Raw genomic sequence first — 15,189 nt, forward strand, 5'->3', positions numbered from 1 at the left:
CAAGATAGCTAAGATGAATTCTAAAATGTCAGATGTGTGTTGGAAATGTAAAGTTGCGAAAGGTACCTTTTTTCATATGTGGTGGTCATGTCCAGGGGTAAATGCTTTCTGGGACAAGATTTATAATGAGCTTAAAAAGGTAATGAAAACTACCTTTGGTAAGAAACCAGAGGCATTTCTCTTGAGCATGACCAATGAAGAGATACCCAGTCAGGACAGAGTATTTTTTATGTATGCCACAACAGCGGCTAGAATTTTATTGGCAAGAACCTGGAAAGGTGAAGAGATTCCAACAGTGGAAGAATGGCAGATGAAGTTAATGGACTATATGGAACTCGCAGAACTGACCGCTAGAATCCGAGACCAGAGGGAGGAGAAGGTGTCGCAGGATTGGAAAAAAGTTAAAGACTATTTAGTTATATCTGTAAAATTGAATATTTGAGCAGAATTAAGCAGAAGATTGGCTTTAGCAGGGTTATGTTAGTTAAAACTGTTTAGAAGAAATTTTTTGTATGAATGATTTTAAGATTTTTATGTTTAAGTTATGATTTATATTTGATTAAGTAAAGCTAAGTGCATCAAGAAATATGGTAAATGTTAATGGAATAAGATATAAAGCTACCTATAACATATATACGATTTTGAAGACAGTGGAGGGAACAGGGGAAGTCCCCTGAATAGAGAAGACTGTAACAAGAAAATTACAAAGATAAGTGGTGGTTAAGGTTAGTATATGTTTTTCTTTATGTTTGTTTATATTGTTATTGTTTTTATTGTGTTTATGTATTGTGTTTTTATGGTGTTTATGTTTATGTTTATGCTATGTTTCTCTTTGTTTTAATAGAAAATAATAAAATCTTTATAAAAAAAAACAAAAACAAAATGACTCCCAGGCTGTGCACCTGGTCCTTCAGAGGCACAGTTACCCCATTCAGGACCACGGAGTCCTCCATACCCACCTGCCCCCTGTCCCCCCCAAACAGTACTTCTGTGGTTCTTTGTGCGTGTAGAAGCTCACCTGCTGCACAAAGGTAATATCTACATTATTTGCTCCTCCTACTTTTCTTTCTGTTCCCACCCACCACAGGAATTTGGCCCCCTCAATGTTGCCCAGAGTGGAAGAAGCCGGGGGTCTGAAAAAGGTTTCCCAAAGATGCTGGTCTTATCTACTCAGAAGTCAGCCCTGTGAAGTTCAATGCGGCTTACTTCCAGGAAATTGGGTATAGGACCACAGCCTTGCCAGATCAGATCTGCACCTGGTGCTTTTCATGCATAAGGAGCTATTGATGCATTTAAAAAAATCTGCTTCTTTACAAAACAGCGCACATAAAGATGGCCGGAGAAATGGAGACTCCTGCACTTCTAGTGTTTCTCAGTGACAGACGGCAGCTCCTCAGACTGCTATGCGCCTGCAAGTTCCTTTTGCCTGCCTGGCATGCATATCAGAATTCGTGCAGGCTGCGGAAAAACCGCCACTAATTTGTCATGCTTGTGTTTTGCGCTAGTGCATTGTGTTGCCTAATGATTTTAGGTTGGCGGCAATTTGTCACGTTCAGGTTCCTGGGCATTCTCCAGAGCGCTATTAATGAACAAAGCGCTCCTCGCTGCGCTCTGAGTGAGCAAAGGATAATGTCAACATTTTCATAAGCCGATCTTAGCTCTTCCAGTTATGGTGGTACTAGTGGAAGAGAGAATGGATCCAGTGAAGGGGGGGGGAGACACATATTGGGAACAAGACTCCTTTAATATAGTTAAGCAAGCATCTGAGGTGAGCAGCAATTATTCTTGGCCCTGCACTTGAGGAGCAAAATGTGCCATTTCATTTCATTTCATTTCATTCTTATTTATTGATTGATTGAATTTACGGTATATACCACCCTATACCCGGAGGTCTCAAAGTTTATTATTTACTTATTATTACATTTTAAACCCAACTTTCCTCCAAGGGCCTCAAAGTGGCATATTTGGTTTCTTCCCCTTCCCATTTTATCCTCAGAAGGACCCCGTATAGATGCATAGATGGCCAGGAATCAAAGGAAATAATACACTATTAAAGGTAAAGGGACCCCTGACCATTAGGTCCAGTCGCAGACGACTCTGGGGTTGCAGTGTTTATCTCGCTTTATTGGCTGAGGGAGTCGGCGTACAGCTTCCGGGTCATGTGGCCAGCATGACTAAACCGCTTCTGGAGAACCAGAGCAGCGCACGGAAATGCCGTTCACCTTCCCGCCGGAGCGGTAGCTATTTATCTACAGTCATACCTCATGTTGCGTTCACTGGGGTTGCGAACAACGTGGGTTACGAACGTGGCACGAGCGATTATGCCGCTCGGGTTGCGGACTTTTCGGGGTGCAAACGGCACCCAGGAACGGAACGTGTCCACAACCCAAGGTACCACTGTACTTGCACTTTTTGGGGTGCTTTTGAACTGCTAGGTTGGCCGGACTATATTTTGAAAAAAATTAGAGCGAATTCCTATGCCCCACAAATAACCAAGAGATGCAATAAAAGCACACATTCTACTCATGTAAAAACACCAGGCATGCCCCACAAATAACCCAAAGATGCATTTTTTTAAAAAGGACACATTCTACTCATGTAAAAACACGCTGATTCCCGGACCATCTGCGGGCCGGATTTAGAAGGCGATTGGGCCGCATCTGGGCCTTAGTTTGGAGACCCCTGGTGTATATGAATGGCAAGGTCACACAAACAGTGGAGGGGTCTAGCTCGGCTCTGAGAAATGGTCCTTACACTTCAAATATTATTCCACCTTCATCAGCAGTTTCTCTGGCGGGGAACATGACTAAACTATCTTTTACTTGTGCTTTTCTTATTCCGGTTCAACTCTAGTGTTAACAAGTAACTAACCTAAAAATTAAAAATATATTTTAAAAAACCAGCAACTAACCTGGCACCAGGGGCAGAACCAGAGGTTTTGACTGGGGTCCAGCTTTGGGACACTGAAAGATAACATAAACTGTCACAATAGCAAAGGGTACCTCAGGGTGTTATGACAAAAAATGTAACAAAAGTGACAGAATTGCATTCCATATAACAATGTGTGGGAGGCAAAAATAGTGCCCCTCAGGTATTCTGGACTCCAAATCGCATCATTCCTGGCCATTGGCCTTGCTGACTGCGGCTAATGGAAATTGGAACTCAAACACACCTGGCTACCTCTGCAATTTAATATTATTATTATTTTTCTATCAAAACAGGGAACCATATGAGTGAAGGCGAGTCTATGTACTTTTTAATCCACAGTTACTGGCATAAAAAGATGTGTGTCCTCAAAAAGAGTGCTTTCTCTAGGTCCTGAAATCCCAAGGGAGCAGAATACGACCACGGATGCACGGATGTTACTGTCCCAGAGGTGGAAAGAAGATAAAGTTCCTACCAGAGAAAAATGGCAGATCAAGTTGATGGGCCATGCTGAAATGGCTAAAATGACCGGGAGAATCATAAATGGGGAAGACCAAAATTTTAATAAGGAACGGGGGAAATTTATGACTTATCTTAGACCACTGTAAACAGTTAAAATCGCTAGTAGGATTGGAATATCACTTGTAGTTTAAGGGTGATGGAGATGTAAAAGATTTGGATCATCATAAAAGATGGAGGAAATGATTAATAATAGGACCCACAAAGGGGAGGAGGGAAGTCCAGGAGATTTCTTGGAATCTTGTTTTATGATTTATGTTGAATATCTCCCTCTAAAATTTTAATTTGAAAAACCAAATAAATGATAATTAAAAAAACACCCTGAAAAGAGTGTCTTCTCTGGGACAGGGTGGGGAAAGTGGTATCCTTCAGGCGTAGTTCCGATTCCCATTAGCATGGCCAATGGCTAGGAATGATGGGAGTTGTAGTCTAACTACAATTTATTACTTATGCCCTACCCATCTGACTGGGTTGCCCCAGCCACTCTGAGTGGGTTCCATCAGGATATTAAAAAGCATAATCAAATATCAAACATTAAAAACGTCCCTATACAGGGCTGCCTTCAGATGTCTTCTAAAAGTCAGATAGTTGTTTATTTCCTTGACATCTGGTGGGAGGGCATTCCACAGGGCGGGTGCCACTACCAAGAAGGCCCTCTGCCTGGTTCCCTGTAACCTTTCAGTGAGGGAACCACCAGAAGGCCCTCAGAGCTGGACCTCAGTGTCCAAGCTGAACGATGGGGGTGGAGATGCTCCTTCAGGTATACCGGGACGAGGTCGTTTAGGGCTTTAAAGTTCAGCAATGTAATGTACACTCAAGACTGAATGCAACTAATGACCACCACTAGTGGAAGCCCACACAATGACTTCTGCAACAAAGCTTTCATCACCCTCTCCCCCCCCCCACCTCCACCCTAAAATTGGCTCAGGGGTGGGTGGGAGAACCATCAAAACAACATGCAGGAGAAGAGGAGATTGTTCCACCTGCTGAGCTGAAATGCTTGTACTGATGTGATGGCTGTCATAGTGCTATCATGAATTCCTTTCTCTATAAAATAAAATAAAAAATTCCTTCCAGTAGCACCTTTCTCTATGTTATTCTGCCCCCTCTCACCCCCAGAGGATCCTTGGAGTGTCAGTATATTCTTACTGCAGAGTAAAAGGTAAAAAGTCAAAAGCGACTATGGGGTTGCGGCGCTCATCTCGTTTTCAGGCCGAGGGAGATGGCGTTTGTCCACAGACAGCTTTCCAGCTCATATAGCCAGCAGGACTAAACTGCTTCTGGTGCATCAGACCACTGTGACGTAAGCCAGAGTGCACAGAAACTTTATGGATCAATGGTATTGTTAGATAGTAAAATTCATGTTAAATTGATTTTTTAGGGGTTGTTTTCAAAAGTCTGGAATGGATTAATCCATTTTGCATTACTTTCTATGGGAAAGCGAGCCTTGGTTTTGGAATGCTTTGGTTTTGGAACGGACTTCCGGAAAAAGATTAAGTTTGAGAACCAAGATACCACTGTACTGCTGTTAGGAGTACTGCTACTCCTTAAATCTAGCAATACCCGGAGGATCACGGGTTCCCCACGCCTGCTCTCATGGTTCACTACATAAACAGTACAAAACTAAAACCAACCTTTTAAAAGCCTGGAAGCGAAAATACAGAAATATAAAAAGTAGGAACAAATAATGAGGCTCAGCCACTCCTATCAAAGATGATAAGCTATGTAGCAAATAACAACAAATAGAAATCAAGGAGAACTTCTCTATATTATACTGACAATACACCTCTTAACCCCGACCTTTGACACCAGAGATACTTAAATTTTTAGGACCTTCCCTATTTTTGATGTAAATTATCTTAACTGATTTTTAGAAATACATCTTTATATTATTTTAACCTGACCTAGAGCTTTATGCTGAAGAGCAAGAAAGAACCCTAGAAACAAGTAAGTTCTATTCGCGCTTACGGCTATAGTCTGCACTATTGCATAATTGTGGATTGATTGACCGCATACGAAACCAAAATTCTTAAAGGAGATTTAGTTCTACTCACCCATGTTGAAGACATGCAGGTCATCAACAGCTTTTCCGCATAGTGTACCCCCATATACATAGATGTTTTCTCCAACTGCAGCTGAACTGTGATTGAGAGTCTGAGGTGCGATGCCAGTGGCTGCAACTTTCTGCCACTTTAAGGAACCTTAAGATAAGGAAATAACAGTAAATTAGTCTCTTATCCTTGAGTGGGCTGGGGGAGGGAGGAATTCACTTTCTCATTCTGCTTGTTACACAAAATACAGAAACCTGACTAAGAGAGGCTAGCTGTGTGGCCCCTTTCAAAAGTTAGCGCAAACCTTGCCTTTTCAGGAAGGCTTTAGGTTTTTAAATGGCTATTTTATCTAAACTGGTTCTTTTAAAACAACAACAACTGTCTCTTTGTGTGTGTGTGTTTTTTTTTTTTAAAAATAGTTTTTTCTGCTTCTGTATTGTGCTAAAACATCTGAGAAATTATTATCTGTTTTGCAATGAAATTACGACATCTATTCCACTACATCTCGCATGCATATTTCAGTGAAATAGCTCACAACTTGGGTATTGGCTTTCAGTACCATAAAACATATACTCAGATGTGCAATCAGATGCCAAAAGGTGTGTGTTGTAGTATGTGGTGGTCTTGTAGTCAAGGTAAAGCTTACTAGGAAATGATATATAATGAAATAAAAAGGATGTTTAAAATAATGTTTGTAAAAAACAAACAAACCCAGAAGCTTTTCTATTGGGAATTTAGGGACAGAACTACCTAAAATGCATAGAAACTTATTCATGTATGCTACTACAGTGGCAAGAATGTTACTCGTCCACAAATGGAAAGAAGTAGATGTCCCAGCAAAGGAAGAATGGATACAAAAACTTATGGAATGTGCAGAAATGGCAAAACTTACCAGAAGAATAAGAGATCAAGGTAACAATTTTTTTAAACAAAAGAATAGAAATGGTTTACTGAATATTTACAGATAAATTATAAACAGATAAAAACATTGGCAGGATTATTGTAATAACCTGCAGTTTTTTAAGAGTGTATATATAAAGAAGAGGAATAAATGAGCAAATTAAGTTCATTTGGATATGCAGAAGGTACATTGAAGGAACTGCAGAAAGAGGGGGAAGGAGGTAAAGTTTTGAAATGTCAAAAAGATTGTAAAAATAGTGAAATGTATAAGTTTGAAAAGTATATATATATATATATTGGAAGTCAAAAACAAACAAACAAAAAATTGTGTGTTTGCTCATGTTTCTACTACACCTACAAAAATGGTCTTTTTTGGACAGAATGCCAATGCATGGTTCGTCACTTCAGGACCAGTGTTATATGGTTTCAGCGGCCACTCCCAGTCACCAGTCTAGCTGCCTCATTCTTTAGTTGTAATTTCCAGGTCACCTTCAAAGGTAGCCCCACGTGGAGGACATTGTAGGAGTGGGGAGCGAGGTCAGAATTTGGCATGCCCCCCAGTCCTCATACTGCCTTCCCAAAGCCAGCTAAGCGAGGTACCGGGCTTTGGGAAAGAGGCACGAAGCTCTGGCAGGGTCCCAGAGACCTCCTACCTCCTTTCCAAACGGAACTAGGTTTTGGGGAGGACTCTAGGACCCTGCCAGAATCCTCATGTCTCCTTCCCAAAGCTCAGTACTGTACCTCGCTCACCAAGATTGTGAGGGCTGCAGGAAGGGGGCCCCTCAAATGTTGGCGTGGGCCACCCCAAAAGGCATTGAGGGCCGCATGTTGCACCACCCTACTCTATTGTAAAGGTGCCAGTTTTGTTCTCCCACGCAGAGACACTCAGTGGAAGTGAAATTTGTAAGACTCTCCAGTGAAAAACTGCATGAGCTGCTGCTGTCCAGGAGTGCCGAAACTGCACCCCGAACCATCCATTCATGTAATCTTGTGCAGCAGATCTGGGGAAACGTACATTTTTGCTTTCCAGAAAGGAGTCAGCGTTTGTTTTCATTGCAATTTCTTTAAAAATTCCCAGCCAAAATTGGGGTTGGGTTGTAGCTCCAGGCTAAACTCCCCTGGCTAAACACCCAGCGTGTTACAGTATTTCCCCTTCTGGAACTAATCAGTCTAAAGTGGGTTTTAATATATGGTACATTATGAATTGGTATTCAGTAATGAGGGAGCCTTTGATTTGGAACATTCTCAGCAGGGAACCTAACCCAAGAGCCAAATCACCTTCACTGAGCAAAGGGAAGATATATCTTAAAAGGAGCTTGAAATGAGCTACATTCCTTTCCGTTCTCTAGGTGCCATGGGAAAGGCAGCCTCAGAGCTCCATGGCAATAGACCTAATTGAATGGCATTCATCTTTCATTTGTTCGACCACTCTGAGATATATTTGTGCAAAATGAGCTCCGGTTTGCCATGAATAGAAATAATAAATAAACTTACCGGAGGGAAATAATAAGTTAGGAACAAGTCGGGATACCCAGTTGGGTTTCTGTTTATATCTTTCAAAGCTTGCGGTTTTAAAATGATTAGCTTTTCAGCAAAGCTGGTTTGTTCCTCCCCGATCCCACCATCACGACCAAGTTACGGTACATCAGAAAGAGAAGTTTGGGGGGAAGGGTGGGATCATCAAAATTCGTAGATGCAAGCTGCCACTGTCGCCCCCAAACAATAATAAATTAATAAATGCTTTTTATTCAACAAGAGCAAAAGGCTCTTTGACTTGCCATTAACTAAATGAACTATAAATCCCTGGCAATCTAATTCCATGTTTTTACTCACCAAGATCAAAGGTGTAGACTCCTGGAAGGCAACGCTCAGCATTCATGCTTGAACAACCTCCAAATAAATATATCTTGCCTTTTACTACACTGTAAAGCAAAGTTGAGAAATTTTACAGTCGGCCATAAACCATCTCCCCCATGGCTAGAATTTTGTATAGAAAATATACACTTATGGTCACAGTGGACATTACCAAGTTCTTTTATCCTTTGGCAGTACAGTTGTATCTATAATCTACATTCTGGGCAGATTTTACTTTTGGCCGGCTCATAACCTATAGCTGTAAAACTGCTTGTTTCACGTTTGGCAATGGGCTGATTCAGTGTATACATTTGTAAACAGATTGCTCTGTGGAAAAGTTACAGGAAACCAAAAGGTGAGCAATTCCAGCGAGGAAAGATGTAAGTGGCAGAATATAGCACTACCTAACTAATGAAGTGGGACGCGGGTGGCACTGTGGGTTAAACCACAGAGCCTAGGGCTTGCTGATCAGAAGGTTGGCGGTTTGAATCCCCGCGATGGGGTGAGCTCCCATTGCTTGGTCCCAGCTCCTGCCCACCTAGCAGTTCGAAAGCACGTCAAAGTGCAAGTAGATAAATAGGTACCACTCTGGCGGGAAGGTAAATGGCGTTTCCGTGCGCTGCTCTGGTTCGCCAGAAGCGGCTTAGTCATGCTGGCCACATGACTCGGAAGCTGTACACCGGCTCCCTCGGCCAGTAACGCGAGATGAGCACCACAACCCCAGAGTTGGACATGACTGGACCTAATGGTCAGGGGCCCCTTTACCTTTACCTAACTAATGAAGTGGCTGGGCTGCTGGTGGACAAACTGGCATGCTTTGTGAATGCTAACTTGGATGAGGGATTTCAGTGACAGCTGGGCTGAAAAAAAGTATTGGTGGTATGGAGAGGGGGGTGTTCACGTGTCTCTAAGACCCTTAAACATGCTTGTGAGGTAGAGTAAGCTTTTGTGGGAGGTCGGTCATGTACCGCCCTGAGAATGCACCTAAACAGTTCAGAGTCCAAGGACTCACACCCACAAGAATTTAGGTTGAAATAGCAGAGGATCCATTTATTACAGCGGGATAGGGAAAGGATTTCAATTGCACATTAAACAGTGTGGCACTGCACAAAACCATTTGGACATTTTCTCAAGGGAATGTTGTCGAGGGCTCCATGCCAGAGGTACATAGACACAAACCCCAAAGCATACATGCTTCTTCTTTGGCGACCAGTCATAGCCAAGTAAGACTGTCTTCCATGAACACGGTCTTAACAGTGAATCCGCAAGTGACTGTGGAGGCCAATTCTGGATCCACATGTCCTTCCACAGTGGGGACATAGGTTTCCAGGTGGGAGTTGATCATGGTGAGGATTTGCCAACTGTGCTTTTCTCTCAGCATGTTTCTCCCTTTTGTCCTGAGTTTTTGCTTCTTCCAAGTCCATGGTGTCTTTGGTACAGGCTATTATCCAATTGGAGCGCTTGCAGGCCAGTGATTCCCAGTTGTCAGTGCTTATATAACTTTTTTTTGCCTTGAGAGTGACTTTAAACCTCTTTTGTTGTCCATGGGTATTACGCTTACCATTCTTAACTTGGGAATAGAGTAGCTGCTTTGGAAGATGATAATCAGGCATCCCAACATGACCAGTTCAACGAAGTTGATGTTGAAGACACTGGTGATCTTTATTTCTTCCAGTACACTGACATTAGTTCGCCTGTCTTCCCAAGTGATGTGTAAATTTTTTCGGAGACACCGTTGATGGAATCTTTCGAGGAGTTGGAGATGGCGTTTATAAGTGGTCCACGTTTCACAAGCGTACAGTAAGATTGGTAGTAAACAAGGAAACGACACCCACCCACAAAACTCTCTTTCTCTCTCTCTCCCACACACACACACACACACACACTCATAAACACACACGCAGATGTGTGATCCAAAAGGAGCTCCCTCTAAGAAGTCCTTTTGTGCATATTGGACATAGTGTGATATATATATATATATATATATATATATATATATATATATATATATTCAAATAAACTATCTAGTTAGAAATACAAACCCATACATTTCTTGAAAGAAAAATCCACAGTTTTTTCAAGCTAGCTGACATATTTGTGGGAGGAGGAGTGAAATGCCCCAAGTAGCTTTGACAGCTGTTGGCTCACAAATGTTTGGAGACCTTTGGCACATTTTTGCTAGTGCCATGCGAAAGTTGGCAGAGATATGCATTTTATTTGTGAACATTTAAAAAAAAACCCTCAAAAGAGAAGCTTAAAAAAAAACCCAAGGGAAAATATTTGCACACTATTCTAAAAGTGAAATGCAGTGTTTTTTTCTTCTTCTAAAAAAATGTTTAGTGGTACTCTCATTTTCCTACTTGTATTGAAAGACTGCCCCTCAATGAGGCCAAACTTAGATTCACAAAATGTTTAGGGGTATGCATACCCCTGCGTACCCCCAGAAAAAAGCACTGGTGAAATCTTTTCCAGGCCACCCCATAAAAGACTTTTTAAAAATATAAATTGTGTTGGCATCTATCCGTAGTAGACATTTGAGAGAGGGGAAAAGCTTCATTGTTATTTAGAGAAAGTTGTCCCAGTGTTGGCTTTAGGAGGACTCCGATTCAGATGGTGTACCAGTTGCCTCTCATGAGAGGGAGTCATAGAATTGTAGAGTTGTGATTTATCGGGGCCTGCGTATTCCTTGCTGTGATGGGGTGCAACACAGCCTTCAAAACACTTTTTAAATTTTTTTCTTAACCTGCAATTTTGTGCAAATCAGAGAACAACGACTCAGGGGTTTTTAAAAAAGGCATTTTTGAAAATTTGCTTTGGGATAAGTTTGCCGTTGTGCAATTAAAAAAAAAAGGGCAGGCAGGCACAGGCAAACCAATTACCTGCAAATGCCCTCGAGGTTTTTTCAGGCTTCCAGAACTCATGGAAGGTAGGAAGGTACTAACTGAGGATAGCAGAAAACAATAAACCGTGTTAATACATTCCACCAAGCACTGCCCACCCGTGTGGATGGAAAACATCTGCATAGTTTCTGGAGGCATTGGCATTGAAACTGCTTGTGAGAGCACAAACCCAAACATGGAAACACATCTGTATTAATGCCACAGTGAGGACATAGCTGGAGTGCATTTAACAATACCCCAAAGGCATCCACTAGGGAAGCACAGCAAAGGGACTGAGAGGATTAAAGCAATCACTGCCAAGCTTATCTGAAACAGGATACAGGTGAAAGAAATAGCACCTCTAGGGCTACTAGAAAATGGAAATCGGGAAACCAAGTGAGGAGTAAAGCAAACAGCAAAAATCCGACCAGAGAAGACTAGCACCACGCCGGTAAATGTGCTCTCTAAATACATTTCTCACTACCAAAAACGTAGCCATAGGCTTTCTTTTGTTATAAAATTAAAACAAAAATATGAGCACCATGTTTACAGATTTTATTGTACTGCTTGACTCTGTGCATGCTAGATATACAGCTTTGTCTGTTACATGAAGTGCATGGCTAACACTGATTGAGCATTTTCATCCTCATAACTGCTAAACACAAAGCTCTGGATTTTTGTCATTGGTTTTCTCTCAGATTTGACAATTCTCAGATGCTCACAAATTAATAATAATATATGCTTGGTGGTGGTTGAGTTTTCTTATGGCTGTGCAAAGTGATTAATCACTGTAAGTATTTGTGTTTCAATCAGATGCACGTTTACATGGACAGCAGGCTCCTAATTCCAATATATTTCCATCCACATACGTGCGCATAGGTCAGAGAATAGGCCCACCTTCTTGTCATTTCAGCGATCGACATAAAAGTAATAGAAATAACCAGCGTTTATTTTGCTGAATTGTTTGCTTACCAAAGTGAATGACCTTCTCTTGGACAAGGAATTTGCCCATCATGTGGTATCTTTTCCCATGTCAAATCAGTGGAAGTAACTGAAAATGAATGAATTTCAGATGATCGGTACGTTTACACACCTACACAAACATATATCTATACATCCATACAGTGTTTTGGTTTCATAACATACAGTGGTACCTCTGGTTAAGAACTTAATTCATTCTGGAGGTCCATTCTTAACCTGAAACTGTTCTTAACCTGAGGTACCACTTTAGCTAATGGGGCCTCCGCCACGCTGCCAGCGTGCGATTTCTGTTCTCATCCTGAGGTAAAGTTCTTAACCCGAGGTACTACTTCCGGCTTAGCGGAGTCTGTAACCTGAATTGTTTGTAACCCGAAGCATTTGTAATCCGAGGTACCACTGTAGTGGCTAAAGCTACAAATGTTAACCAGAAGGTTGGTGGTTCGAGTTCGCCCAGGGATGGCTGTGGGCAAGATTCCAAATCCAGCCTCTACAATTCTGTGATTCTACAAGCATCTATTTTAATGTGCAGGCAATTTGTTATTCCTACCATTATTTTGAGGGTGTTGAGGTGGCAGTGGCAGAGATGACAACAAGAGGAGACCATTCCCATTTTGCCTCAGGTCGTAAAATGGGACAGGTTGCCCCAGGTAGCTGCACTGCATCTGATGGCAGTGCTTTGAATTGCTTAAACCAAAACTTGAATCTTGGGACGCAGGTGGTGCTGTGGTCTAAACCAGTGGTTCTCAACCTTGGGTCCCCAGATGTTTTTGGCCTGCAACTCCCATGAACCCTAGCTAGCAAGACTAGTGGTCAGGGATGATGGGAGTTGTAGTCCAACAACATCTGGGGACCCAAGGTTGAGAAAGGCTGGTCTAAACCACAGAACCCGTGATGGGGTGAGATCCCATTGTTTGGTCCCAGCTCCTGCCAACCTAGCAGTTTGAAAACACTGTCAAAGTGCAAGTAGATAAATAGGTACTGTCATTTTTGTGCGCTACATTGGTTCGCCAGAAGCGGCTTAGTCATGCTGGTCACATGACACGGAAGCTGTCTGTGGACAAACGCCAGCTCCCTCGGCCTATAGAGCACCACAACCCTAGATTCGTCCGCAACTGGACTGAACGGACAGGAGTACCTTTACCTTTAAACTTGGATCTTATACATTAGAACTACTCCCTGTTGCAGGTTTTCTAAAGTTAACATCAAAACGTCAGCAATTGCTCTCAAGTTTATACGTCTCTTTTTAAATCTTTATTCCCATAATTCTCTCATCTTGTCTAATACCTCTAAGCAATACTTCTAAGACCAGGCTGAAAAGTAACAGGAGATCCTTGCCATGTCCTCTTCTGTATATCACAGGATTAAGTCTCCACTAACCACTATCTGTGCTGTCTGTGATGTATAGATTTCACCCGTTTGATAACATTATTTCCAAAGTTCATTTCTTGCAAAACTTCAAACAAAACAAAACAAAAACCCAGTTCAGGTTGTCAAAGGCCTTTTCTGCATCCAAAAAAATCAGAGCAGCTTGCTTTTCGTTGTGATGATTCAAATATTCAAGATGTCTAATGCATTTCTTATGTTGCTTCTTAACTGTCTTTTAAGCAGAAATCCAGACTGAATTGCTGAAAGCTAAACTTGGAGATGAGATGTAAGGCCAGCAGAATGACTATTTCTATAGGAAATAATGTGAATATGTAGAGTAGGCCTACATATGTGGCTCAATCAATAAAAAGGTGTTTTTATGAAAATCACAAAACCTGCGAGTGAGTGATCACACTTGCACCTAACAGTTCTGCCTATGCCTTATTGACCAAAAAATAAAAAATAAAAATGGACCGCAGTAAGTGCATTCATACCAGTGGGAAAGATAACTTTGTTGTTGTACAGCTGTTCAAACTAGCCTGGGAGGGGGAACCTTAATCCATTCTAATATCATTGTTTGCAGTACACTTCCACAATTTTATAGTGATAAGCCTTTTTTTGCATTACAAATGACTGGTCTATTATAGTGAAATATGTGCCACTCCAAAGGGAGGAATAAACCCACGAAAAAGCTGCCTGCTAGAAAAGATTAATAGTATCTCACTTGTCAACATGTAGAAGTCATTGAAATATGCTGGCTGATCATCCTAGGAGAGAAAGAGAACGAGAGATTGAAGTTGATATCTTTATTTACAGGGCATCAATACTGTCATGTAGATAAGGAACGCTTTTAAAATTACATTCAGGTTTAAGCTATCTCAAGTGACTACCAGTAGAAATAACAGCTAAACAGTTACCCGGAGAGAATCGGCAGGCATGTCTCCACAATGCACATTAGTAGACAATGACTGGAATGCAGTGATTCTTCAGTAAGCACTTGTGTACAGTGGGAAATAGAGAAGATTTAAAGCAAACAGCAAGAGTACATGAGGCGTGCCATTTATTATACTCCCAACAACAGCAAAATGTCAAAAGGTAATGAAATTAACAAAGGACAGCAAACATCAACTTGTGGTACTTACAGACGTATCATTAAAGGAACAGCCTCCAAATACAAATGCTATATTGCCCGCGATTGCCAATGCATGTCCGTGTCTGAAGAGCAACATGAAACAATGGTAAATGAATTTGGATGCAGCAATAACAGTGAATCTTTCCCCCCTCAGTCAGAAGAGAGGCCAGCCTTACTGTGGGAGAAGCAAAACTACCTCACTGCGAGAAGCAAAACTACAGGGAACCAGGCAGAGGGCCTTCTTGGTAGTGGCGCCCGCCATGTGGAACACCCTCCCATCACAGGTCAAGGGAATAAACAACTACCTGACATTCAGAAAATACCTGAAGGCAGCCCTGTTTAGGGAAGTTTTTAAACTGTGATATTTTAAATGTATTTTAATGTTTGGTGGAAGCCGCCCAGAGTGGCTGGGGAGACCCAGCCAGATGGGCGGGGTACAAATAATAAATTATTATTATTATTATTATTATTATTATTATTATTATTATTATTACTACTACTACTACTACTATTCATACAGCTCTTTACTCAGGGTATAATATGAGAGAGCAAGTTAGCAGTTTCTCATGACCTGAAGCCGACG

The 15,189-nt window shown here is 41.6% G+C and overlaps 1 protein-coding gene across 1 annotated transcript in view; it reads right to left on the reverse strand.

The window, feature by feature from the left end:
- The window catches only part of LOC117055208 (acyl-CoA-binding domain-containing protein 6-like), a 76,546-nt gene that overhangs the window by 57,411 nt on the left and 3,946 nt on the right, over nucleotides 1-15,189 (reverse strand). Inside the window, exons 3-8 of the mRNA XM_033164611.1 lie at nucleotides 14,617-14,689; nucleotides 14,199-14,241; nucleotides 12,101-12,179; nucleotides 8,229-8,317; nucleotides 5,499-5,645; nucleotides 2,912-2,963 (exon numbers count right to left, since the gene is read on the reverse strand). Coding sequence (XP_033020502.1) covers nucleotides 2,912-2,963; nucleotides 5,499-5,645; nucleotides 8,229-8,317; nucleotides 12,101-12,179; nucleotides 14,199-14,241; nucleotides 14,617-14,689 — 483 coding nt within the window. The remainder of the gene's footprint in view (nucleotides 1-2,911; nucleotides 2,964-5,498; nucleotides 5,646-8,228; nucleotides 8,318-12,100; nucleotides 12,180-14,198; nucleotides 14,242-14,616; nucleotides 14,690-15,189) is intronic.

Source organism: Lacerta agilis, chromosome 11, assembly GCF_009819535.1.
Source record: "Lacerta agilis isolate rLacAgi1 chromosome 11, rLacAgi1.pri, whole genome shotgun sequence".
Classification (NCBI taxonomy): Eukaryota; Metazoa; Chordata; class Lepidosauria; order Squamata; family Lacertidae; genus Lacerta; species Lacerta agilis.